The sequence below is a fragment of the Jatropha curcas genome, chromosome 8 (assembly GCF_041381405.1).
Source record: "Jatropha curcas cultivar XTBG-Jc1 chromosome 8, XTBG_Jcur_1.0, whole genome shotgun sequence".
NCBI classification, from domain to species: Eukaryota; Viridiplantae; Streptophyta; class Magnoliopsida; order Malpighiales; family Euphorbiaceae; genus Jatropha; species Jatropha curcas.
This window is the reverse complement of record NC_143158.1, coordinates 23,180,823-23,207,502: the sequence shown is the minus strand read 5'-3', so window position 1 is coordinate 23,207,502 and position 26,680 is coordinate 23,180,823. Positions and strand designations below refer to the sequence as shown.

General features: G+C 33.1%; 1 protein-coding gene, 1 long non-coding RNA gene, 1 other non-coding gene and 2 pseudogenes across 4 annotated transcripts; 3 read left to right on the top strand and 2 right to left on the bottom strand.

Annotated features, from left to right (window-relative positions):
* Window positions 1–1,524: 1,524 nt before the first annotated feature.
* LOC149494366 (cuscuta receptor 1-like) lies at window positions 1,525–2,512 on the top strand (annotated as a pseudogene).
* Window positions 2,513–2,657: 145 nt separating this feature from the next.
* Window positions 2,658–4,744, top strand: LOC119370498 (uncharacterized; annotated as a pseudogene). The gene is made up of 2 exons (XR_005178003.2): window positions 2,658–2,799; window positions 2,919–4,744. The product of XR_005178003.2 is annotated as an uncharacterized LOC119370498 (transcript).
* Window positions 4,745–7,222: 2,478 nt separating this feature from the next.
* LOC110008607 (uncharacterized) lies at window positions 7,223–10,295 on the bottom strand. The gene is made up of 2 exons (XR_016322325.1): window positions 10,062–10,295; window positions 7,223–8,541 (listed from the first exon to the last, which is right to left on the bottom strand). It is a non-coding gene; the product is annotated as an uncharacterized LOC110008607 (long non-coding RNA).
* An 8,743-nt stretch (window positions 10,296–19,038) lies between these two features.
* Window positions 19,039–19,710, bottom strand: LOC149494365 (uncharacterized). Its single transcript, XM_089725477.1, has one exon. The coding sequence runs from the start codon at window positions 19,708–19,710 to the stop codon at window positions 19,039–19,041; it is 672 nt and encodes a 223-aa protein (XP_089581603.1).
* Window positions 19,711–20,682: 972 nt separating this feature from the next.
* LOC119370665 (small nucleolar RNA R71) lies at window positions 20,683–20,789 on the top strand. Its single transcript, XR_005178223.2, has one exon. It is a non-coding gene; the product is annotated as a small nucleolar RNA R71 (small nucleolar RNA).
* The last annotated feature ends 5,891 nt before the right edge of the window (window positions 20,790–26,680 follow it).

The following is a 26,680-nucleotide window of genomic DNA, read 5'->3' as shown; positions in this document are numbered from 1 at the left end:
AAAATCTTTAAAATGTAAAACTTTTTCTAAGGTATCCCGCCTGCTGTCTCTATGGAAAAAAAAAATCTAAAATCCTTCTTTTCTTTTTTCATGGGCGGCCATCTGTAAAATATCACCAGTGGTCACCCCTTGTCTTTCTTTTTTCTTTTTTTTTTTTTTTTGAATAATCTTCAGATTTGTATCTTTTGATACAGATATGAGTTATTGTTCTCTATATTTTGGGATTAAGGTTACCCATATTTTGAAATTTTGTTCTTAGATCTAGTCGTTTGACAATTTCTGAGTTTTATTATCACCATTATGGTAATTTTGTTTATGATATTTTATTATTTGGGCAGTTATATATAAAGAAGTGCAGATCTCCTTTTTAATAGAATGAAGAATTTTGAAGATAACCATATCAGACTTGTAGAAAAATCATGAAGTCAAACAGTGGAGTGAGCGATATTTTGTTTATGATATTTTATTATCACCAAGTGGAGTGAGCGATCGCCTACAACACATGTATTATGCTCTGTAAACTTGATCGGATACTTCAAATCAAGATTGTCTTTTTTAATTTTTTGAGTGGTTTATTATTAGACTTACTTTACAAAAATATTTTCCTCTCTTAAAAATAAAAAGTCATTTTCTTAAAAACTTATATAGTTTTCCTTTCACCAAGAAAATATTTTCTATTAACTAATTTTCCTGAATACTCCAAATGTCGAAAAATTTAAAAAATATTTTTGAAGCAATTACTTTTAAAAAACAACCGTAGCCTTGATATTCCTTTTCATTTAAAACCTATGATTAAGTATTTACTTTTGCTACCACCATCTTGTGGAAATCAAAATAAGCTTATTATTAGGTATTACATGTTTTCCATAGAAATAATGTTAAAGGAAGACTTCTTTTTTGTTAGACTTCTTTTGTTGCAACAATAAGTCCATAAACTAAGTGATACGATTGCTTGACCTAGACCACAAACAAACAAATATATAAGTTTTTGAAAAACAATACAACAGAACTTATAGTAATTATGTAATTATGGTTCTAATATGTAATATAAAAATAATACAATAAAAGTTTTTGACACATCACACATCACATTGAATTATGTAATTTTATGGTTCTAATATGAAAGTTTTTGCAATATAAGGGTTGGCTTAGCTCGAATTTTGAGAGGAAATATTTTTTTTAATAATCAAGAACTAACGAGAGAATAGAATTTCGAAATGGAGGCCTCTCATTTATTTCTCAAATTTTAATTTTTTTTTCAATTTATAAAGTATCTAAAAAAATTAGAATGGTTAAATTTCAGGAGTCAAAAATATTGAAAAAGAGTTTTTATAGAATGGTTGATTTAACTTTTTGTAATTTTTTAATTAAAATATAAAAATGTAATTGGATGGATGGAGGAAACTTCGCTGAAGGATTCTCCAACTTGCATTTACTTTGCAACACTTTTTTCACGTCATGGACCATTTTGCTACTCCTCTCTATATATAACAAGCTAGAGCGAGTTGAAGATAAGTATTAAAAATGGATATAATTAAGAGGTATTGTTGGATATTAGTGATTTTATTCTTCTTAAAAGAGAGTTGTGATGGCTGTTTAGAGGAAGAAAGAGTTGCACTATTGCAAATAAAGTCTTCCTTCAATTCTTCTATTTTTGATTATTCTTGGAGGATAGATAGTGTTGCCTGTTGTAATTGGGCAGGCATTGAGTGCGATGAAATTACTAGTCGAGTTACAAAACTCGACCTTTCATCCCAGAGGGATTGGCCTCCATAGAATGATTTTTACTTAAATGCCTCTTTGTTTCTTCCATTCCAACAATTGAAGTATCTTTATTTAGCTAGAAATGATATTACTGGCTGCGTTAAGAATGAAGGTCCTTTTATCTCCGTATATTTATCATTAATTATGATTCAAAATAATTAAATTTATGTATATTTTTAAAATGCTCTTTCATATATGCAGGTTTTGAAAGGTTATCAACACTTTCCAATTTGGAACTCCTTGATTTGGGAGATAATCAATTTAACGATAGTATCTTATCATCGCTGGGTCGTCTTTCATCTTTGAAATACTTAAATTTCGTTCGCAATAGATTGAAAGTAATAATTAATATGCCAGGTGATAACTTCACTTTTTTTTTTTTTTTTTTTTTCCATTTTGCCTCAAACTATTAACAAGAGGCAGCAGAATTGAAGACTTTAATTATTAATTTGAAGGACTAACTTTTTCTTTTCGTCTCAAACTATTTACAATATATATGAATGTCATTTGTAAACTGACGTGTGTTGAGATGTGCAGAACTAAATAATTTGATAGAATTGGATATAAGTTCCAATGAAATCAAAGGCTTCAATTCTTACCATGGTACAATATATTTTTGTTTTCTTATTTACTAATATCTAACAGTTTTGATCTCTTAATTAACAACTTTCTATTATTCCTAAAAGGGCTTTCATCTCTCAAAAAGCTGTATATAGAGCCAACCAGTTGGAAGGAGCATCCGATTTGAAAGGTTATTTTCCTCTCTTTATGATTTTTCTATTAATGTGGATGAAAACTTAATTTAAAATTTAAAATTATCAAATTTAAAATTATCAAAAAATTCCAATATATTTTCACACACTCCTTTTTGAATTTTTATAGGTTTACTTAATTTCAAAAATTTGGAGTATTTGGACTTGAGTTATTCTGCTATCAACAGTAGCTTTGGTCTACAAGACATTGGAATGATGAAGCATCTCAAAACTTTATTATTACCTGGTTGTGGACTTACTGGACCCATACCTACTGATCAAGGTATGTTGAACAATCTCTGGCTCTCCCTTGTATCATCTCTTTCAAATAAATTAGAATTGTAACCAACCAAAGGTTTTTTTTTTTTTTTTTTTTTTTTTTGCAAAATTTCAAATATTCAGGTCTTTGCAAATTGAAGTTTCTGCAAGAGCTAGATATAAGTGACAATTATCTCAATGGTAGTTTGCCATGGTGTCTAGCAAATTTGACATCCCTCAAAAAATTCTCTCTCTATTATAATAACTTTATTGGAGACATTGCTTCATCTCCTCTTAGGAGATTAACATCCCTTGAATATCTAGATCTCTTTCATAATCTCTTCCATATCCCAATCTCACTCTCTCTATTTTTCAACCATTCAAATCTCAATTTTTTGGATTGTCAACAGAACACCATATATGCCATAACAGAGGCTCATAATTTCACTCCAAAGTTTCAGTTAGAGACTCTCCACTTGTCTGGTCATGGGTATGGTAGTGTAGAAATTCCCAAGTTCCTCTATTATCAGTATAATCTGCGATATGTTGATCTATCAAACATTAAAATAAAAGGAGAGTTTCCATTCTGGTTATTAGGCAACAACACAAAACTAAAGGTACTTGATTTGGCCAAAAATTCTCTTTTAGGGCCATTCCAGTTACCTATTCATTCTCCTCCGAATTTGTCATTCTTGGATATTTCTGACAATAGTCTGTATGGATCAATCCCAAAAAAAATTGGGACACATTTGTCAAGATTAATGGGTTTAAACATGAGGGGGAATGGTTTGAATGCGAATATTCCCCATTCATTTGGAAATATGAGCTTATTGGGAAGTTTGGACTTATCTGACAATAGATTATCAAGAAGTATACTTAAGCAATTGACCGTAGGTTGTATCTCATTATATGAACTCAAACTTTCAAAGAACACTTTGCAAGGATCTTTGAGTGATGTATTTAATGGTGACTCTTCATTATTTATGTTAGATCTTAGCCACAATAACTTAATAGGAAAAATTCCAATGAGGATCGCCAACAATTCTAAATTGAGGTACATTCAGTTAAGTAGTAATCATTTGGAGGGTGGAATTCCAACTCAATTATGCAACTTGTATAACTTAAGCTTGATTGATCTCTCATAATAATCTTTCTGGCCATATTCTCCCTTGTCTGAGGCTTACTAGTGAGCGGTCTCCCTTTCTCCCTGTGGCTCTTCCTCGTCCTTACTCACAACCTTTGGAGTTTACAAACAAGAATGGATTCTATTCTTATCAACCAAGCACACTCCAATATTTCTCGGGGATTGATCTTTCTTGTAATAATTTTTCTGGAGAGATTCCATTTGAAATTGGAGATCTTGATACAATTCAAATGTTAAATCTATCACACAATAGTTTGATTGCATCAATTCCATAAACATTTTCAAATTTGAGGCAAATCGAGAGCTTACATCTTTCTTACAACAATTTGGAAGGGAAATTCCTTCTCAAATTACTCAATTATATTCTTAGAAGTTTTCAGTGTAGCACACAATAACTTATCTGGTAAGACACCTACAAGAGTTGCACAATTTGGAACATTTGATGAAGGCAGCTATGAGGGAAATCCTTTCCTCTGTGGATTGCCACTGCCAAAAGCTTGTTATGCAACAATACCTTCATCACCAATGCCCATAAATTCAATTGATGACAATAGTGGGTTCATCGACATGGATATTTTCTATGTGAGCTTTGTGGTATCTTACATCATAGTTTTGTTGGGAATAATTGCAGTTTTATATATAAATCCATATTGGCGACAAGCTTTGTAACACCCTCCGCCCAGTCCCGTGAGACCCGACGACGGATGCCACATTCGGTGCCGGAGACACCGTTTTAACTTCACATACAAATCATAAAATGAGATTATAAATTAGAAGTAATTGAGTATTCACAAGTTTAGCGAGTAATATGTTTTTCTTATATATATAAAATATTATCCCCCTCTCTGTAGCACCATTCATGACCCGATAAAATAATATCATTTTAAGATTCAAAAATTTTGGGGCGTTACAAGCTTGGTTTTACTATGTAGAGTTGATATCCACCAATTGTTATTACTTTCTTGTTGACAATATTCCTTACTTATTTAAGTTTGGAGTTTCATAAGATTGTATATTATTTTTCTACATTGTCTATGACTAGTATTTTTCATAAGATTGGAGAGGTAAATAGATTTTTCAAAAATAAAACTTATATTTTAAATATGACTAGTATTTAAAAATGTGTGGTGCATGTTTGTAAGTGCTCATTATTAATTTAATAATTTTTTTACAATTTTATTATTTACCAAGAATTATGTTCATTATTATTTTAATTTTTTTTTAAAAATAATTTAATATAATAATTAATAACAAATAACATTGATAATATATAATAATATTAATATTAAATAAAATTAATATATTAACAATTAGATGATAATAATAAATCATTCGATGAATGTTCGGGGTACACTTGATACCGAAATCCTTAATAATGAAAATAAAGAAATAATATACAATATATAATTCATATTTAAGTTAAGACAAATTTTCTACAATAGGATTATACTTCCTAAGTAATATATATATATATATATATATATATATATATATATATATAAACTTCTACAATAGGACATAATTTAAATTTAAATTTTCTATTTTATTAATTTTATAATTATTTTGTACGCTTTATTTTATTTATTAAAATAAGAAACTAGTGTAACCAGTCAAATTAAATTACTTTTATTTTTTCAACTAATGATATCAAAAGCTTTAAAGATATTTTTGTCGATCCATAAATTTATTATAAATATTTTTATCAATCCCAATATTTCTCTTCTTATTTTCACTTTTATATACTCACTTCATTCCACTTTAATAACAATATTTCATCTTTTCAAAACAATTAAAGAAAATGATTGGAACACATTGATTTTCTAAAAATACATAGTAGAATACCTAAATTGGTCTTCTAAAAATACATAGTAGAACACATTGATTTTTTTTGGATACATAGGAGGTTCAATGGACTGAAATAATGTTGTGGACTACATAGCAGGGGGCGAAAAAGTCTCCATTTAATTTTACTACAAAGTCAATGCTAATTTTATCTCGTATTAAAGGGAAACTAATAAACTTATCTTTATATTATGCCAAAATTAATTACTTTGTCCTCTTATTTTTTAAAATACACTATTTTGTCCTCATGTATTAATTTCGTCCAACTATTTCGTCATTCCATCAATATTTTCATTTCTTGCTGTTTAATTTAAAAGAAAAGACTAAAATATCTTTTTGTCAATTGTTCATTTCTCTTCCCTTCACTTCCTGTTCATTCTCTCTCTTCCTGTTCACTTTTTTTTTTTTTTTTTTATGATTTTATAATTCAAATACCCTCTTAGCATTCATAATTCTCTCTGCTTTTCTAAGTGTGGATTTTAATCGAACACTTGATGGGCAGAAAATTATAAAAATCCAAAAAATCTCTTTTAAATTTTTTGTGGTCTGTGTTGTTGTAATCTTCTGATTGAGTTGGAAGACCCTTAGAGGAATCATATCACTTGCTATTACATTTTGTATGTATAATGTCAATTAGATTTAAAATAGGAAAATGAGTAAACAAAGAAATATAGAGTAAATGTAAAATGTTTTAACCAGTGAACCAATTGTTGCTTATTGGAAGATGCAAATTCTTTTTGGATTTATTTTTAAATATAGTTTTAAAACTTTTTTTTATAATCACAAAATTTTCTTTTAACCGGAGAAGATGTCTAGTTACATGTTCTTTTAATTTATTTTTTAATTTATTTAAATTTGGTAGAAAATGCAAACTTAACGGAAAAAAGTTAAATTTTTTGATGGAAGAAGTGTACAATGATAAAAAATATAGGGATAAAGTAGTGTATTAAAAAAAAAAGGGAAAAGTAATTAATTTTGACAAAATATAGGGACAATATTATAATTTTCCCCATATTAAAGCACCAAGATTAGGGTAGTACTTTCATTTGAGCAAACTAGATAACTTATCATTAAATTTAATTTTTATAGAAAAAAAGAATATACCAAACGTTTTGCATGTACTATACGAGATGCAGAGGAGAACCTCCTGTACTCGTTAAGGACCAGCACCTTTATTCGCGAAGGACCAGACCCTGGGCCACCAATTTCGGTAAGGCAACTCTTTGAACACTTCTCAGACTTTATTTTAAATTCAGGAGTCTCCCAATGAGGATTCCAGCTATTCGAAATATCATTAGGGATGTATTTAGGCTTTTTCTTTCACCGTTTACCAAGCATGCCCCTATAGGGCTCTAGAGCCTTCTTACTCCAGATTTTTTTTACAGATGCATCAATCTCCTCATCTCACACAAAATGTTTCTAAGGCCATAAAGCACAAAAAAACACACATAAAATGGACACATTTATCAAGCTAGTCATTAATATTCTATAAGCCAAAGCAAAGTAAGAAAAATCAAAACACAGTCATGGGATGATATGTCTACTTAAAAAAAATTCAGATTATACACGTAGTTTATCATTGAGCTAAAGTCATATAATATGTTGATGAAAATATAGTCTAAGGGGAGGAAAAGAATATATTACAACACCTTAAACTCTTGCTAGTATATGTCCTTCGTTTCTGTAGGCACAAACTTCCATTCATAACCCGCTGGATCCAATTGCTGCTGTGGTGGTGGGAGTTGTGGCAATTGCTGCTGCTGTGGCTATGACTGTAGCGTTTGTTATGGCTGTGGCTGTGACTGTGGCTGTTGTTGTGGCTGTGGTAACCACACTTTGAGTCTGAACAATGATGCATCACACCTTCCTCAGTTGCATGCTCAGCGTGCCATCTCATATGCTCTGCAGTGGCTTTAGATGCATACAATCATTGTAGCCTATGAGTGATGGGGAACTAATACATCCGTTTGTAAGGAACAAGAGATTTCTGATTAGCAGAAGGATGTGTCGTTGGCTTATATCGTGGTTGATTACAGAACTTACAATAAGTCAAGTCACTGTCTTCAACCAAATAAATCATACACCCGTTGTTACAACTATGAATCTTTTGAACAGGCATGTTTTGACCTTGAACTAGCTTCTTTGTTTGGTAGAAATTGTGTCATAACGTTATCCCTTGGCATCAACTCTTTCATTAATTGACACATGTCATCAAAACATCTTTCGGAGAGCTGATGTTCTGACTTTATGTGCAACATACACGCAACAGCTGACAGCTTAGAATGACTTTCACAACCATGCCATACTGCTTCATTTGCAGAACTCAACAAACTATAAAATTATTGGGCATTAGGTTTGGTGCTTCTTCCATATCATTGGGATTAAATGAGGGACCAGCAGCATCATGGACCATTCTATGATATTCAGTAGAAGGCTCGTCAAATGCACCAGCGTTTCCTGATGAATCATTCATAATTTGATCCCTCACCTCTGGCTGGTCGCCATTTGCCATAACTTCAGCTTCCCCATGCATGGTCCAAACATAATAGCCTGGTACGAAACCGTGTTTAAATATGTGTTTCTCAACTATAAACATGTCTTCGAAGTTCCGGTTTCGACATCTCCTCCTATTACATGGACACCTTATATTATCACCATCCCTACCTTCCACATGATTACAAGCAAAATTAAGAAATTCTAGGATACCCATCTTAAATTCTTTATTTGGTAGACCATCTGTTAACCTTCTATACATCCATTCACGATTTGAATTCATTTTTCCTGATATTGTTATTTAAAGAAAAGATTTCAACTTGCATTAAATTAAATACAGTAACTATATTAAATTTATTTGTCTTGAAAATGAATTAGAAATTAAAACGTAAAATAGAAATGAAAATAAAATACATTAAATAGAAATGAAAACATAATTCTATACTAGGACTAAATTGGGCGGTTTACTTATAGTGAAAACATGAAAAGAGGATAACTTTTAGAAATTTTATTATAATATAATTTAAAGTAAAAGAAATACAAATGTCATTTCCTAGAGAATCTAAATCCCTATATAGACATGATACATTTGCTAAATTGAACTTGTTGACAATGGTATATTTTCTAAGATTACCCAAAGTATTGTGAACCCTTTTCTAAATGGATTGGACCCACCAAGATCCCATCTCAAATTCAATTCAAAACCTTGCAACACCAAGATTATAGTCTACAGATCTTTAATTAGAGAGATTTAATTATTTAGTCAAAATACATAATTAATAAATAATTAGCAAAAAAAAAAAATTATTTGGTAATGTATTGTCAATCCCATAATATAAAAATAAAAATTTTGATACTATAGTCTCTTATTATAGTATTTAAATAAGCAAGCCTAAGCTAGTTGCCTTTTGGCTTTGATTGATTGTACCAAGGAAAGAGAAGCTAAATTTCAACTATTCCCTGCTGTTGAAGTAGTATGGTGATTGGTGGGGTTTAAGATTAAAAGTTGTTTGCTTAGAAGAAGCAACCTGGGCACAAAGTCATCAATGAGCATATCAATAATTAGCCCCCTACAAATTAAATATATGAGTGGGCCATTTCTTCTAAAATATCAGTTGGGTTAACCCTTGTCAGGCAACAACAACAGCAGAAGATATCTCAAAAGTTATACAGTTAATTAATTGTTAGAAGGGTTGTCTAACTGTCAAGCCAAAGCACCCATATTGGAGAACTGTGACTAGGACTCAAACCATTGGAGAACTGTGACTAGGACTCAAACCAAGCCCCTCGTACACGTGCGATACGAAGCATACAAATTCATAAAGGAAGTACAAATTCATTTCTAAAAGAGAGAAAACTTTTAGATAACAGGTAGTGACACAAAGCATACGAATTCATTTCCATTGAAACATATGTGTTCATATAGAGAATAAAGGAAGTACTAGTAGATGCATTTAGAGCTGGAAATAGAAAACTGAACAGAAGATAGAAACAGAGTCTATGGAGATGGAGGCCAACCATACAATCCAGCATCCTCAATTCCTTCGTAGAAACAAACACAGATTTAATAAACTCTTGCTAATATCATTCCATTCTCATAAACTCTTGCTAATATCATTGCATGTTTGCTAATTACAAACAAACACAGATTTTCAAATTATGAGAAAATGCAAAGAACATAGATTATAAACAAAATAAAGAGAAAAATGAAGATTTTCAAACACAGATTATAAACAAATTCAAACACAGATTTTCAAGGCGTTTACTAAACAAAGAGGAAAAGGGGAAAAAAGGGAAAGTAAGCTTACCAGTAAAAAAATGGCGATTTGCTGCTTAAGATGGATGGAGAACTAGAGCTCTGTGATTGATAAGCAAGCGGGGTCTCTTACTTGAGGGAAGTCACATTCCTATTGCTTCTGAACAAAGATGGGAAGTCACCTGACATCAATCGATAAGAAGACCGAGGTAGAAGGAGAGAGCGCTAGGGATTTGATAGATAGGGAATTGTATAAGGTAAGGGGAGGTTTAGTGCGTAGATAGGCTAAATGACGTAGTTTTAAGTTCCTTTTTTATTTTTTTTTTATTTTAATCAAAATAATTAAGGTTTTGATTACTTTTTTCCTTTATACAAATATCAACAAAAATAAAAATTTTCATTTCAATTAAGATTTTTTCAGTTTTTATTTTATTTTAAAATTAAATTAAGAGGAGAAAATGTTTTGATTACTTTTTTCCTTCATATAAATACCAACAAGAGTTAAAAAATATTTAAAAATTAAAATAACTTGAACTTGAAAATAATACCAAATTTTTCAATGCAATATTGGGTTAAAATATTTATATTTTTACTCCAACTATTATTTTCAAATTTTTACTTAATTCATGATATAGTATTTCTAAATAAATAATAATAAATTTAAACACAGATATAACAAAATATGTGGAAAACTATTAGCAACGGATGAAAAGGTCGTTTCTATTTTCCGTTTCTACTCCGTACCTAATCTGTGGCTAAGAAGCAGGATACTTTTCACAATGATTTGAGCAACGGATTTGATATCCGTTTCTAACTCCGTTCTTATCCGTACCTCGGTTACGTGCTCTAATTTCTGGCCAACATTAGCAACGCAAATTTCCGTTTCTAAATAATACGTTTTCAATCCGTCTCCAATCCGTTCCTAAAGTTAATCAGAAATTGGAGTGTATTGTCCGTTTGTTATCCGTTTCTATTTGGCAACAGATAAGTCCGTTGCTAAAGATCCGAAGCTATTCGGCAATTTTCTTGTAGTGCCTGCAGGAGGGGCGAAGAGTCTTAACTATAATTAAATTCCAAGTCTGATTTGATGATCCCTGACAATGGTTTTTGGAAGTGTACGAAATCGCCACAAGTAATATATGATGAGTAGAATATCGTTCCCACGAGAATTGTATACCAAGTACCAAAATTATGTTAACCTATTATTATTTAAACGATAAATGAAGATATTGTTTCAAGAATTTAAATTCAACAAATAAAAATAAGAAGAAATCAAGCAAGCAATTATTGATTAAAGAAATCAAGAATTTAAAACTACTAGGGGAATTTGATTTCACTTAATTCTATCCAATTTATTTTATTAGTTCATTAATCAATTTTAATTGTTCACTAACAAGCTCTCCCGATGTATTGTTAGCTATTTTAATTCCATTTAATTACCTATCTTCCAATAGCACAATCAAACATGAATTAAATCATTAAGTTTTGTAGTTGCTTATGAATTCATAAATTAAAGTTGTTAATTAATGAAAACCCCCATGAGTCAAACCATATAGCTTCCGCATCAAGTTATTATTCTCATGTGATTCATTAACTTTTTCGTATCAAAAATCCTTCTTCCGATAGTGATTAATGAAATAAATCAATCCAGGGGAGAAACTCTGCCTGGAAGCATTAAGTTTATCAATAAATCATAACTTGAACAAAGAAAAATAAATCTAATATTATAAATTGGAAAAGAATTTAAGCTAGATCAATTCCCTAGTATGAGAGTTTAGTTAGACATAGTACTTAAATAAAACTCAGTAATACTTGTTAAATATTCCATAATCAGTAAGAATAATGAAAGAAATAAACAAGATTAAGAGTTTAGAAATAAGAACTAGTTAACAATTGGCTCCGGATGGCTTCCTTGAATCTTTGCACAACTCTTGAAATACTTGAACTCTTGAAGAAATGAAACTATATATACTAGACTAAGAGAATGAGATGAGATAGATTGGAGTAGAATGGTGTGAGATGGATTGATATGGGGATGCCTTTTACAATGAACTCTTCTTCCCTTTATATAGACTCCTTGGAAGGGAAATCCACATAGTTTAGGGAATAAAGTCCACCTTTGTTGGGAAATAAAGTTCTCAATCATGACTTTCCCATGTGCATAGATTAAAGCTTGCTTTGCATGTGAAGAAAGTATCCAAGGTGAGCTCATGAAAATGGTGGGAATTGGTTGGCAATTTTTTTGACTCAAATCAGCTTTTGGTCTTTAGCACGGGCGTGCTGGGAAGCACGGTCTGGGCATGCTAGATCTTGGCTTTATGGAAGGATCAGCACGGGCCGTGCCCAAGGGCACGCTTGAGTGGGGTCTTATGGCACGGGCGTGCTTAATAGCATGGGCAGGGCGTGCTAGGCTCTGGAAGTCCAAGTAATTGTAGCACGGGCGTGCTTCAGCGAGCACGCCCTTGGTTGATATCTTCATTGTGGCACGGGCGTGCTCCCTAGCACGGTCTAGGCGTGCTAGGCTCTGGAAGTCCAGGGTGTTTGTAGCAGGGGCGTGTTGTCTAGCACGGCTAGGGCGTGCTAGAGTCTGACTCTTCACTTGATTTTTCTTATTCCTAGCACGGGCGTGCTGATGTGCACGGCCTAGGCGTGCTAAAGGCTGACTATTTTTGCTTCATTTTGTCATTTTCTGTGCCAAATCCTACAAATTTTCTTGAGATCAAGTGAGTTGTGTTTCAAGAAAGCTTTTGAATAAAAACATAGCAAAATTAAATAAAAATTAATTTAAATAAATAAAAATATTGAAAATCTTAATAAAAATTACATAAAAATTACTATAAAAATAACACTATCAAAATTCCCCAAACTTAAACCATTGCTTGTCCTCAAGCAACAAAACTAAAATATTAACTTAATATGGTATGGAATAATCATTCACAATTTTTAATAAGTATCCAAATCATTAACATAAGAATAAATTATGTTTTCCTATGCTAATTATTTTCTAGCTAAAATTCAATTTTTTAAGAGAACATATTCCTTAAATTAAACATAAGTTAACAAGATTTTTATAATCAACAATTATTTAATCTTATGACAATCAGAACATGAATTTACAAAAATCATTTAACCTTTTAATAAGATATAAGTGTAACACTCCCATAGGCAAAATTAGTCATCCCTTCTCCACAATTAAAATGCATACATTTTCAAAAGATCAAAAGGTCTTTATTTAGGTTGTAGTGGGGTTTTAGAGATATAATTTTAGCTAAAGAAGAAAAGGATAATATGGTGGACAAAAGATACAAATAATGCTTAATATCAGGATTTTTATTTATTAAAACAATTTTTATTTATAAAGGGAGATTAAATTGAAGTTCCTTACTAGCTCAAAATTAGAGTATTTTTGGCAAGGTCTCTTCATAGCACCTTTGATAACTTCTTCCTTGCTAAAGTTCCCCAAGTTGATTTTTTTTGATTGATTTCTTTTATTTGCGGGGAGTTTCTCTTTTTCTCTTTTGCTAGTATTAATGGAATTTTCTCCCTTTGTTGCTATGTTTTTAATAAAAATCAAATCCTTCAATTACACATTATTGCACTTAGGGTGGAGAATTAGTTTGGTTTAATGGTTAGGTTTAAGTAAAGGTGAACAATAAATTATTGGATATAGGCTTCAAATTGGTTGCAACGGTCACACTTTAACTTAGGTGGTCTAGGCTAAGTATGAAGGTTTAACAAAGAATGCCTAAATCATCTCTTTCTAAATGTAAGTATTAAAAAATTTTTATCTTGAAGAAAATTCTAATTTTGTTCTAGGAATGGCAAGGTTAAATAAGTTTTTATGAAAAACATATCTATTTGTCATAAAATTTTCATAAAGTTAATGTTTATAATCTTATAAACAAATGGTTAAACCAAAGAAATATGTTAAGTTAAAAATTTAAATTTTAGCTAAAAGTAATTAACTTTCGAAGAACAATTAATTTAATCAAAGGCTAATGAATTGAAGATAAATTTTAAATTTGATCACAATTATTTCAACCTTATTTTACTTAATGAAACAAGAGAAAATAACACTAACTATTTAAATAACATAAGAATTTTATAGTTTAGCTAAAAACTTCCTCCCCCAACTTAGTTGAGCACATTGTCCTCAATGAGCCTTATTCAAATCCCCAAATTTATCAAATTATGGATAATTCAACAAAAGAGTAAGAAGTGGAGAGATAAGTACCATCCTTGTATTGAACAATACAAGAAAGCCGGGCGGTGGAGTTTATCAAAGCTATAAGGTTAGAAAAGCACTAATAACAGAAATATATAAATAGAAGATCCAAAGTATAGACTGAAAACACCAGTGAAGTCAAAAGCCAAGAGAGAATGTTCAGCAAAAACAAAAATAGAGAGCAACCAAAAACAAAGCGAAGTCCGTCAAGATTCCGGTGGTGGAGGTGGAGGAGGTCACAACAACTGAAGCATAGTTTGAAGTTGATCAACAATGCCCTGATATTGGCTCTGCATAGTGTCCATACGGGAGTCGAGGCTGCCATGCATGATTTCGATCGACTGAAAGTGGTCAGCAATCATCGACTCCATTCCATGAAGCTTAGTATCAAACATGTCCATTCGGGACATCATCCGTGCAAGCACTTCATCATTAGACATGTTTGATGCTCCCTGAAAAGATGGACCAGCTCCAGAAGTACCTGCACCAAAAGAAGTACCAAAAGTAGGGAAAGGAGGTGGAATATCCTCCTCCCTGTTAGTGTCACCGGCATCCGCAGCTACCTCATCATCAGAACTATCTTCTCGAGCACCCGCTAAACGGTATGAATCTCCCACTTTTTCCACTAGCTTCATATGAATCATAACGTCTAAGTCTAATCTGGTGCCCCTTCCTCCTCCCACACTATCAAAAATCGGCCTAGCGGGGTTCCAAACTCTCAAATATGCAGCAATGCGGGTCACAAAACACCCCATCATAATAGCCCCTTTATCGGCTCTAGCCACTCTAGCCCATCGTTGGCATAGCCAATAACCAATATTCAGCGAAATTCCTTAATTAATGGCCCATATAAAATACAATTCGTTGCGGCCCAACACCTCATCACTCTCACTTCTTCCAAAAATAGTATTGGCGAGAAATTTGTGAATATACCGCAAAGCAGGATTTCTCAATTTAGTTGCTTTGGAGAGTCTAGGATTATAATTATGTTCTCCAGTTAAATCATGCCATCTACTACCATCCATATAATCCATAGGTACTTGGTTAATCGCATTTTCAGTGTGAAAATAAAAAATGTGACTAAATTCATTCACCGAAAGCTCAAAATTTCTGCCAAATAACCTGAATCTAATTTTGCTAGGAAAATCAACAGGAAACAATCGAATAATGGAAGAATATGAACTCAAAAACTCTAGAGTTAAAGATGCATAGACAAGATCCTTCATGCTAATAAATTGCCCCCACCCAACACGCCTAAGGGGTTCTAACACAGCATCCCGAAGCCCCACTTGTGATAGTGCAGATTCATCAATAAATCTATTCGGTAAAATAGGGCGTAGTGAGAGTTTGGTATACCTTTCTTGTTGTTCCGGAGAAGAAATCTCAAAGGGAGGAGGAGTCGAAGTTGTAGGAGGTGGAACAGGTGGTGGAGAAGCGGTGGAGGACCGAGCGATTGGGCGTTGTCTAGCGGCGACTAAAGATGCCAGCCTGCTGCACTTGTATCGTGGAGGCATGGTGAAGGAGAGGGTGGAGAAATTTGGTGTTTTGTGGTTGTGGTGTTGAGAGAAAAAGAGAGAAAAGTTTTGAGAAGGAGGAGGCGGCTAGGGCGTGCTAAGTGAGAATGAGATGTTTAGGGCGTGCGCTTGAAATAGAGGCGCGCTTTAATGCGCCTATCTGAACATGGCACGGCTGTGCTACATAGCACGGCCAGGGCGTGCTTGCTTCTGTCTCTCAAGAGTAAATTTTTTTTTTCTTTGAAGCAGGGCGTGCTACCTCTTGGATTTCTTCTGATTCCTTAAAAATTAGATTGAAAGCAAAACAATGGAAAATAAAACAAAATAATTGAAATAAAGGTTTAAATAAAGTGGGTTGTCTCCCACAAGCGCTTTTATTTAATGTCGTTAAGCTCGACATATTGAACCTGATTCAAGCTATTTAAGACTTATAGCTGTTTTAACAGGATCGAAATTTCCATTGTGGAAAACCTTTAATCGTTGAGCATTGACCTTAAAACTTCAGTCACCATCTATTATCTCGACTGCTCCATGTGGGAAAATCTCCTTAATCGTGAAAGGGCCGGACCATCTTGAGCGCAATTTACTTGGAAAAAGGTGGAGCCTAGAGTTGTAGAGTAATACCTGTTGGCCTACTCTTAGATTCCGCAGGATAATATGCTTATCATGCCATTTTTTTGTGCGCTCTTTATATATTTTGGCATTTTCATAAGCATGAAGCCGCAATTCTTCCATCATGTTTAATTGCAGCAGCCTCTTTTGACTAACTTCCTTAGTATCAAAGTTAAGAAATTGGATCGCCCAATATGCCTTGTGTTCCAACTCGACAGGGAGGTGACAAGCCTTATCATACACCATTCGATATGAAGACATACCAATTGGTGTTTTGAAGGTGATTCGGTAGGCCCAAAGAGCGCATCGAGTTTCTTGGACTAGTCCTTCCTGGAGTGGCCAACCGTTGTCTCCAAAATTTTCTTGATTTCCCTATTCGTGTCTTCCACTTGTCCACTCGTTTGAGGGTGATACGGCGTACCTACACGGTGAGTAACACCATATCTGGAAAGAAGGGAATCTAAGTACTTGTTACAGAAGTGTTTTCCTCCATCGGTGATTATAGCTCTTGGAGTTCCGTGTCATGTGAAAATATATTTCTTTATGAAGATCATCACACTTTTGGCATCATTATTTGGAAGGGCTACAGCTTCTGCCCATTTTGAAACGTAGTCGACCGCCACTAAAATGTATTGGTTGGAAAATGATGGTGGAAAAGGACCCATGAAATCCAAACCCCAAACATCAAATATTTCCACTTCAAGGATGTTGTTTAGTGGCATTTCATGTCGTTTTGAAGTGTTGCCTAACCTTTGACAACGGTCACATAGACGAACAAAATTAAAGGCATCTTTAAACAAGTTAGGCCAGTATAAACCGCTTTCCAAAACACGCGCTGCTGTGTTGCTTGCTCCAAAGTGTCCTCCACACTCCATTGAATGGCAAAATCGAAGAACACTTTCCATTTCTTCTTCCGGTATGCAACGTCGAAAGAGTTGGTCACTACAATACTTGAACAAAAATGGTTCCTCCCAATAATAGTATTTAAGATCATGGAAAAATTTTTTCTTTTGTTGATAGGAAAGATTGGGAGGAAGGATTTTGCAAGCAAACTAGTTGACTGTATCAGCATACCAAGGAGCTTGTGCCTTAGCTAGAAGAAAAAGATGTTCGTGGGGAAAATCTTCATTAATTTGCAGTTCTGCTTGTTCTTCTTCCCCTAACTCAAGCCTAGATAAGTGATCCGCTACAAGATTTTCGGTTCCCTTTTTATCTCGAATTTCTATATCAAATTCCTGCAAAAGAAGAACCCAACGAATCAATCTTGGCTTTGCATCTTTCTTTTCTAACAGATACTTAATAGCAGAGTGATCAGTGTACACTATTGTTTTAGCTCCAATTAAATAAGCTCTAAATTTATCAAATGCAAAAATAATAGATAGGAGTTCTTTCTCAGTGGTGGCATAGTTTAATTGCGCATCATTCAATGTGCGGCTTGCATAGTAAATGACATGTAATTTCTTTTCTTTTCTTTGCCCAAGAACAGCTCCTACAGCATGATCACTTGCATCACACATAAGTTCAAAGGGGTGACTCCAATCTGGTGTAGAAATGATTGGCGCTGAAGTCAACTCCTTCTTTAATCTGTTAAAGGCATTTAAACACTCTTTGTCAAAGTTGAAAGGAACATCTTTTACTAACAAATTACAAAGAGGTTTAGTAATTTTGGAGAAATCTTTGATAAATCTCCTGTAAAATCCGGCATGGCCAAGAAAGCTCCTGACTCCTCTTATTGAGTTTGGAGGGGGTAGTTTTTCAATCACCTCCACTTTGGCCTTATCTACTTCAATCCCCTTCTGTGAGATTTTGTGGCCTAAAACAATTCCTTCACTAACCATGAAATGGCATTTTTCCCAATTGAGAATAAGGTTAGTGTCCTCGCATCGCTGCATCACTAAAGAGAGGTTATAGAGACACAATTCAAAAGAAGAACCGAACACAGAAAAATCATCCATAAATATTTTAATGAATTTTTCAACCATGTCTGAAAATATGGACATCATACACCTCTGAAACGTTGCTGGAGCATTGCACAACACAAAAGGCATTCTCCAGTACACGAAAGTACCGTAAGGACAAGTGAAAGTGGTTTTCTCTTGATCCTCCGGAGCAATCGGTATCTGGAAATATCCTGAATAGCCATCTAGAAAATAATAGTAAGGATAGCCTGCAAGTTTTTCAAGCATTTGATCAATAAAAGGTAAGGAGAAATGATCCTTGCGTGTTGCTTTGTTTAATTTCCTGTAATCAATGCACACACGCCAACCTGTGACAGTTTTAATTGGAATTAATTCATTATTTTCGTTGGAAATTACTGTCATACCTCCTTTCTTTGGGACCACTTGGATAGGACTTACTCAACTACTATCTGAAATTGGATAAATGATGCCTGCATCCAAGAGTTTTATGATCTCTACCTTGACCACTTCCTTCATGTTTGGATTCAATCTTCTTTGATGCTCAATTGAAGGTTTGTAGTCCTCCTCCATCAGGATCTTGTGCATACATACACTTGGACTTATCCCCTGCAAGTTAGAAATTGACCATCCTAAAGCTTTCCTATGTTTCTGCAGAACCTGCAATAGCTTTTCTTCTTGATCAAGTGTTAAGTGAGAAGAAATAATAACAGGAAAAGAACTAGTATTACCTAAGAATGCATGCTTCAAATGAGATGGAAGCTATTTCAGTTCTTGCCTTGGGGGTTCACTTTCTTTTTCATCTATGATGTTTTGATTAATGTTATTATTATCTTCGTTATGCAGATTGTCTTTTACACATTCATCAACAACATCAATCCTAAAATAGTCATCATAATCCATAGGGAGTTTACATGACTTCAAAACATAAAAAATCACCTCCTCATGACCTACCCTCAAGGTTAATTTTCCTTCGTGCACATCAATCAACGCTCTTGCAGTTGCAAGAAAGGGTCTTCCAAGGATCAAGGATCCTTCCCTACCTTCATTAATATCAAGAATCACAAAATCAACAGGAAAAATGAATTTCCCTACCTTGACAAGCACATCTTCTACAATTCCTTTCGGATATTTGATCGATCGATCTACTAATTGTAGAGACATCCTGGTTGACTTTAGCTCCCCCATCCCTAGCATCTTAAAAATTTCGTAAGACATAAGATTAATGCTAGCTCCTAAATCTGCTAAAGCTTTTTCAAAATTAAGATTGCCAATATTACAAGGGATAGAAAAACTTCCTGGATCATTTAGTTTAGGAGGCAATTTATTCTGAATAATTGCACTGCACTCCTCTGTCAACATCACCATTCCTTGATCATCGGTCTTTCTTTTCTTGCTCAGAATTTCTTTCAAGAATTTTGCATAATTGGGCATTTGGGCAAGAGCTTCAGCAAAAGGTATGTTGATTTAAAGCTTTTTGAAGACGTCAAGAAACTTGAGGAAACTCTTATCGTCTTGTGTTTTCTTTAATCTTTGTGGAAAGGGGACAGGTGGAACATAAGGTTTCACTTCTTCCTTCTTTTCTAGATCAATGATGGGAACCTTTCTCTGCTCTTCCTTCTCTTTCTCAATCCCGGTCGTACCTTCTAACTGCTTACCACCTCTCAAGGTGATGGCTTATACCTGTTCTTTAGGATTTTTCTCAGTGTTACTAGGTAACGTACCTTGAGGTCTGGTTGCCATCATGTTTGCAAATTGTCCCAGCTGAATCTCCAAGTTTCTTATCGCAGCTTGTTGGATTTTATTGTTCTCTCTAGTTTCGTTCATAAAATCCATGTGTGATTTGGAAAGGGCAGTGAGGAGATCGTCATGAGACTTTTTCTCCGGAAGTATGAAACCTGGTGGTGAGTTCAAAGTGTTATTTTGATTTCTGTACGAAAGATTAGGATGATTTCTCAACCTGTTATCATAAGAATTCGAGTACGGGTAATTCCTTCTTCCTTGATTTATCACGTAATTCACTTGCTCCAAGGTTTGTGGATTTGCAGAATCTAACATGCATTCTTCAATCCCATGTTGTTCATTGCATCTGTCACAATTCATTGCATCTGTCACAAGCTTGTACAATGGAATTCACAGATTTAGTGGTTAATAAATCTAACTTTCTTACCATATTGTCTACCTTGGCATTGAGTGTAGTGATGGCATCAATCTCATAAATTCCTGCAGTTTTTCTCCTCTCGGAAGAGCTTTGATAGTGGCTATTGCTTGCCATCTCCTCTATCAAATCATATGCTTCGTCAATTTCTTTTCTTTCAAAAGATCCTCCTGCAGCTGCATCCAAAGTAATCTTAATATTAGGGGATAATGCATTATAAAAAAGTTTAAACTTGTAACCACTTAGGTAAACTATGGTGAGGGCATTTTCTTAGTAAATCTTTGAATCTTTCCCAAGCTTCATATAAGCTTTCTTGATCATGGTGAACAAAGGTCAAAATCTCATTTCTCAATTTTGTAGTTTTAGAAGATGGAAAGAATTTTGCTAAAAATTTTTGAGCTAATTCTTCCCATGTTGTAAAACTTCCAGCATGATATGATTGTAACCAAGATCGTGCCTTGTCCCTAAGGGTGAAAGGAAAGAGTCTCAATTATATGGCATCTTCAGAAATGCCATTTTGTTTGAAGGTATCACAAATCTCCAGGAAATTTGTGATGTGAGCATTTGGATCTTCACTAGGTAGACCTCCATATTGAATTGAAGTGGAGAGCATTTGAATAATTATAGGTTTAATTTCAAAATTGTTAGCTTCCACTCTAGGTCTAGTGATACTTGAGGTTGCTCCATTGAAAGAAGGTGTTGTGTAATCTCGCAATGTGAGGACATTAGGTTGGCGCCTGTTTTGAGGATTGTTCTGAGGTGGAGGATTGATTTCAAGATCCATGTTTGCTTGCTGTTCTGACGTGTTCTCACGTGCTCTTCCAGCAGTGTTGTTTCTACGGTAGGTCTTTTCGACTTCTGGATCAAAGATCAGGGGTTCAGTTCTTCCTAACCTACTTTGCATAAAAACCTGAAATAATCTTCAAAAAAATTAAATGAACAAAAATGAATGTCTAAATTAATAATAGGATAATTCGTATTGATATTGGTAACGCCACTCCCCGGCAACGGTGCCAAAAACTTGACAATGGTTTTCGCAAGTGTACGAAATCGCCACAAGTAATATATGATGAGTAGAATATCGTTCCCACGAGGATTGTATACCAAGTACCAAAATTATGTTAACCTATTATTATTTAAACGATAAATGAAGATATTGTTTCAAGAATTTAAATTCAACAAATAAAAATAAGAAGAAATCAAGCAAGCAATTATTGATTAAAGAAATCAAGAATTTAAAACTACTAGGGAATTTGATTTCACTTAATTCTATCCAATTTATTTTATTAGTTCATTAATCAATTTTAATTTTTCAAGTAGGGGAAACAACTCTAAAATCACTAACAAGCTCTCCCGATGTATTGTTAGCTATTTTAATTCCGTTTAATTACCTATCTTCCAATAGCACAATCAAACATGAATTAAATCATTAAGTTTTGTAGTTGCTTATAAATTCATAAATTAAAGTTGTTAATTCATGAAAACCCCCCATGAGTCAAACCATATAGCTTTCGCATCAAGTTATTATTCTCATGTGATTCATTAACTTTTTCGTATAAAAAATCCTTCTTCCGATAGTGATTAATAAATAAATCAATCCAGGGGAGAAACTCTGCCTGGAAGCATTAAGTTTATCAATAAATCATAACATGAACAAAGAAAAATAAATCTAATATTATAAATTGGAAAAGAATTTAAGCTACATCAATTCCCTAGTATGAGAGTTTAGTTAGACATAGTACTTAAATAAAACTCAGTAATACTTGTTAAATATTCCATAATCAGTAAGAATAATGAAAGAAATAAACAAGATTAAGAGTTTAGAAATAAGAACTAGTTAACAATTGGCTTCGGATGGCTTCCTTGAATCTTTGCACAACTCTTGAAATACTTGAACTCTTGAAGAAATGAAACTATATATACAAGACTAAGAGTATGAGATGAGATAGAATGGAGTAGAATGGTGTGAGATGGATTGATATGGGGATGCCTTTTACAATGAACTCTTCTTCCCTTAATATAGACTCCTTGGAAGGGAAATCCACATAGTTTAGGGAATAAAGTCTACCTTTGTTAGGAAATAAAGTTCTCAATCAAGCCTTAAATTTGACTTAATGATGACTTTCCCATGTGCAAAGATTAAAGCTTGATTTGCATGTGAAGAAAGTATCCAAGGTGAGCTCATGAAAATGGTAGGAATTGGTTGGCAATTTTTTTGAATCAAATTAGCTCTTGGTCTTTAGCACGGGCGTGCTGGGAAGCACGGTCTGGGCTTGCTAGATCTTGGCTTTGTGGAAGGATCAGCATGGGCCGTGCCCAAGGGCACGCTTGAGTGGGGTCTTATGGCACGAGCGTGCTTAATAGCACGGGCAGGCAAGGGTGGCCACGGTTCCGGAACCGGCGGTTCCGGTTCCAAAAAAACTGGAACAGGAACCGAACCGAAAAGGTCCGGTTCCAGTTCCAGTTTGGAACCGTCCGGTTTCGGTTCCGGTTCCGATGACAAAACCGACGGTTCCGATCGGTTTTTCGGCGAATCGCATAATTTTAAATTTTAAATTTTGAAGACCGGTTTTCAAAATTTAATAAATTTGTGAAAGTTATTTGTAAAAAAAATACACCTAAAAAATTAAAAAATTCTTCAATTAAATTTATTTTTTTAAAGACTTGAACATAATTATTTTTTTAAAAAAAATTCTTCAACTGAATTTATTTTTTGTTTAAAAAAGTTTGAACATAATTTAAAAAAAAAAAAAGGGCTTGAACTTAATTTAAAAAAAAAAAAAATTAAGTTGCCTACGTATCCTCTTGGAGTTTAGAGGAATCAAAGCCCACGTAGTTCTTACTTACCTTATACCAATTTCACCCCTTTTACCTTAATCGCTATTTGCACCACCGGTTGATGTTCCCGTTGAGGACCCATCGTATAAATCATATAAATCTTCATTTTCTTTTGGATTTTCTTGTGCTCTTAGTTCGGCCTTGCTCCAATCATCCACGCATGATTGTGCTTCTAATGAATCGGGTGTCATACGAGATCGTGTTTCATCAAGTATGTTTCCTCCTTGACTAAAAGCTTGTTCAACCGCAACAGTGGAGACCGGAGCTGCTAAAACTTGTTTTGCAATTAAAGAAAGTATTGGAAAAGTATTGGCGTGACGACTCCACCAATCTAAAATTGGAAAATCAGTATCTGCATAATCATCACCAAACTCAAAAGAAGTGGTTAGATAATTATCAAATTCAGAAAAAGAACTGGATTCCCTTGTTCTTTTTTGTCTTTGTAGTAAAACTTGTTGAGCAACACCAACACCACTTACCCTTTGTGTTGGAAATTGTTGAATATTAGATTGAGAAGAAGTAGAAGTAGATGAACTAGAAAATTGAACAAATTCATTATATAATTGCATAATATTTTGTTTAACTTCATGCAATACTACATTTACATTAACATTATCTTCTAAATCAAGATTTAATACTTCATAATAAATAGTCAAATAATCACATAAAATATCAAATTTACATCAGGATCAAATACAATAACAACAAGATAAAGGGGTGGTATATTTTTAAAATAAGATAACCATTTTTTTTTCATTGAAAAAATACAATCTTTTAATATACAATCATTTTCAAATTCTTGGAGTGCACTAACAATATTAATACACATAGGTAAAAATAAATGAGATGTGGGATAATAAACCCCACTAAATTTATAGGTAGCATCATTAAAAATTTTTAAAATATCTAAAATTTTTGCACAAATATCCCAATTTTGTGGATATAAATTAATATCTTCAATATTATTAGTAACAAAAAAGCATAATAATTCTTTATAAGAAAAAGACTCGTTTAATAATTCATATGTTGAATTCCAACGAGTTGGGACATCCCTTGGAAAATGTTTTGGTCTTTTATTATTTTCTTTACAAAATTTAGCCCAACTTTTCATCACTTGGGGATGTCCCCATAAATATGAAATAGCTTTTTTAATTGGAGAAATAAAATATTCAAGAATTTTTAAACCATCTTGTACACATAAATTTAAAACATGGCATGCACATCTTATATGAAAAAATTTTCCACAAATATTTGGTTCACAAATATTTTTAAGTTTAATAATTGATTTAGTATTAGCAGAAGCATTATCAAATGAAATTGAAAAAATTTATTTTGTCAACTTATATTCATCTAAAATTGAAACAATTATTCTATAAATATTATTTGCAGTATGTTTATCATCAAAAACACGAAATGCAATAATTCTTTTTTGAATTTTTCCAATCATCATCAATCCAATGACATGTAATGCCCATATAGATTGCATTTGCCTATGATCACTTCAAATATCACAACAAATTGAAACACGAATTTTCATTTGAAAAAATAAAAGCTCTGACTCTTTTTTTCCTTTATTATATAAAGAAATAATAGTTCGTTTTACAGTATTTCTTGGCACTCTTTTAGCAGAAGGATTTAAAGCTTTTTGACAATAATTATTAAAACCTACTTTTTCACCAAAACTAAAAGCTAAATGTTCCATAGAAATCATTTTTGCTAATTCTTCTTTTTGTATTTTTTCAGAATATTGAAATAAAGAAAGGTTAGAAGATGCATACCCGGAAATTTGTGTTTGAGACCGATCAGCTCTTATTTTTGTTGGATGTTTTGTCTCCAAATGCTTCCAAAATGATCCATAGCCGCCCGCTTGTTTAAATTTATAAGATTTTCCACAATAATTGCAAATTACATCGTACATTTTCTCACCTTTGAATTTTTTCGTGAAATGAATGGCGAATATGTCGGAACTTTGTCTTGCTCTTCCAACAATTTGTGCTCGTTGCTCTTCCTCTTCTTGTAATTGCTCATTAAATTCAGATTCTTGAGTTGAAATTTCCAAATTTTCATTTGGATATCCCTCAAAATTAAATTGGTTGGGAGTTAAATCATAGATGTCGTTTGTAGGGATAGATGAATATTGTGTTTCTCCAATCTTTCCCTTGCCCTTACCCGAATTTGAGTTTCCTCCACTTGCCATTATATGATAATAAGATATAATTTGGAAAATTGAATAAAAAAATTAGAGAGAATAATAACTTAATACAATGTCAAAAAAAAAAAAAAAAAAAACTTAATAAGAGAGATTGTAGAGTAGAGAAGAATAATATAGAGTAGAGTGTAGTATATTATAGAGAGAGTAAGTAGAGAGAGCAGAGATTTTTTTGTAATGAATTTGTAAATGAAATGAGGTATTTATAATAAATCCAAAAAATTATTTTTCCAAAAATACCCTTGAAACTAGCTGTTATGTAGTCGTTTATGGCTGTTGGGAGGGGTAATTAAGGGATTTCACAACAAAATTAAAAAAAAAAAAAAACACAACTGACAATTTATAACGGCTAGAACCGCCGGTTCGAACCTGTTTTCGTCGAAATCCCCCCGGAGGACCCGAAAACATCATTTTTAATTTGTTTTTGAAAAAAGGTGATAAAAATCTTTTTTGGATATGCAATGCCGATAAATCGGTCTTATAAATTATTTTTAGTCGCCACCCATTATTTCGGCAATGGGACCGTTTCCAATTTTATTTTATAAAAGTGACTTCATTTAACCCAATTTTATTCAAGGCCTATTATTTTAGAAAAAACTGGTCAGGTGAACCAAGTACGATTCTAGGTAAGGGAATTAGGTACGTCGGCCCGTTGGAAGCCGACGCCCAGAAAACCGGCCTCTTTTAACCTACGATTTCTAATTGATTTTATTTTAGAAAAGCCAAATTATTTAAACCCAACCCGAATAAATCGAACCGAGTTCCTATGCGGAAAATTAATTAATCGTCCCAATTAAGTTCATTCATGAATTAATCACCACATCCACCATTTACCCACCATATATAGCAAAAATAATTAAAAGACCCGCTCTTGCCTTATGGTTAAAGGCAGGCCACAAACCAGATTTAATAATATAATCAATAATAAATAATAGAATGATAAATTCTAAAATCTCATAATTATAATAAATTAATTGATTTGATTTGATTAAAACACAACTTGCCCATTATTGATCATTTTCCGAATTAATATTAAACATTTACTTAATGACAAGTAAATAAAATAAGAGAATAAAAATATTCTGGAACTTCCGGGACAGTTGCGTCACGCAGCTGTTCTATGATGAACAGTCGCGTGGCGGAACTCGATTTATTAATCTGGAAAATCTTAGAACAGTTGCGTCACGCAGCTGTTCTAT

Excerpts from the sequence above, each read along its gene's own strand:
- LOC149494365 (XM_089725477.1), bottom strand. The coding sequence starts at position 19,710 with ATGCCCAATTATGCAAAATTCTTGAAAGAAATTCTGAGCAAGAAAAGA.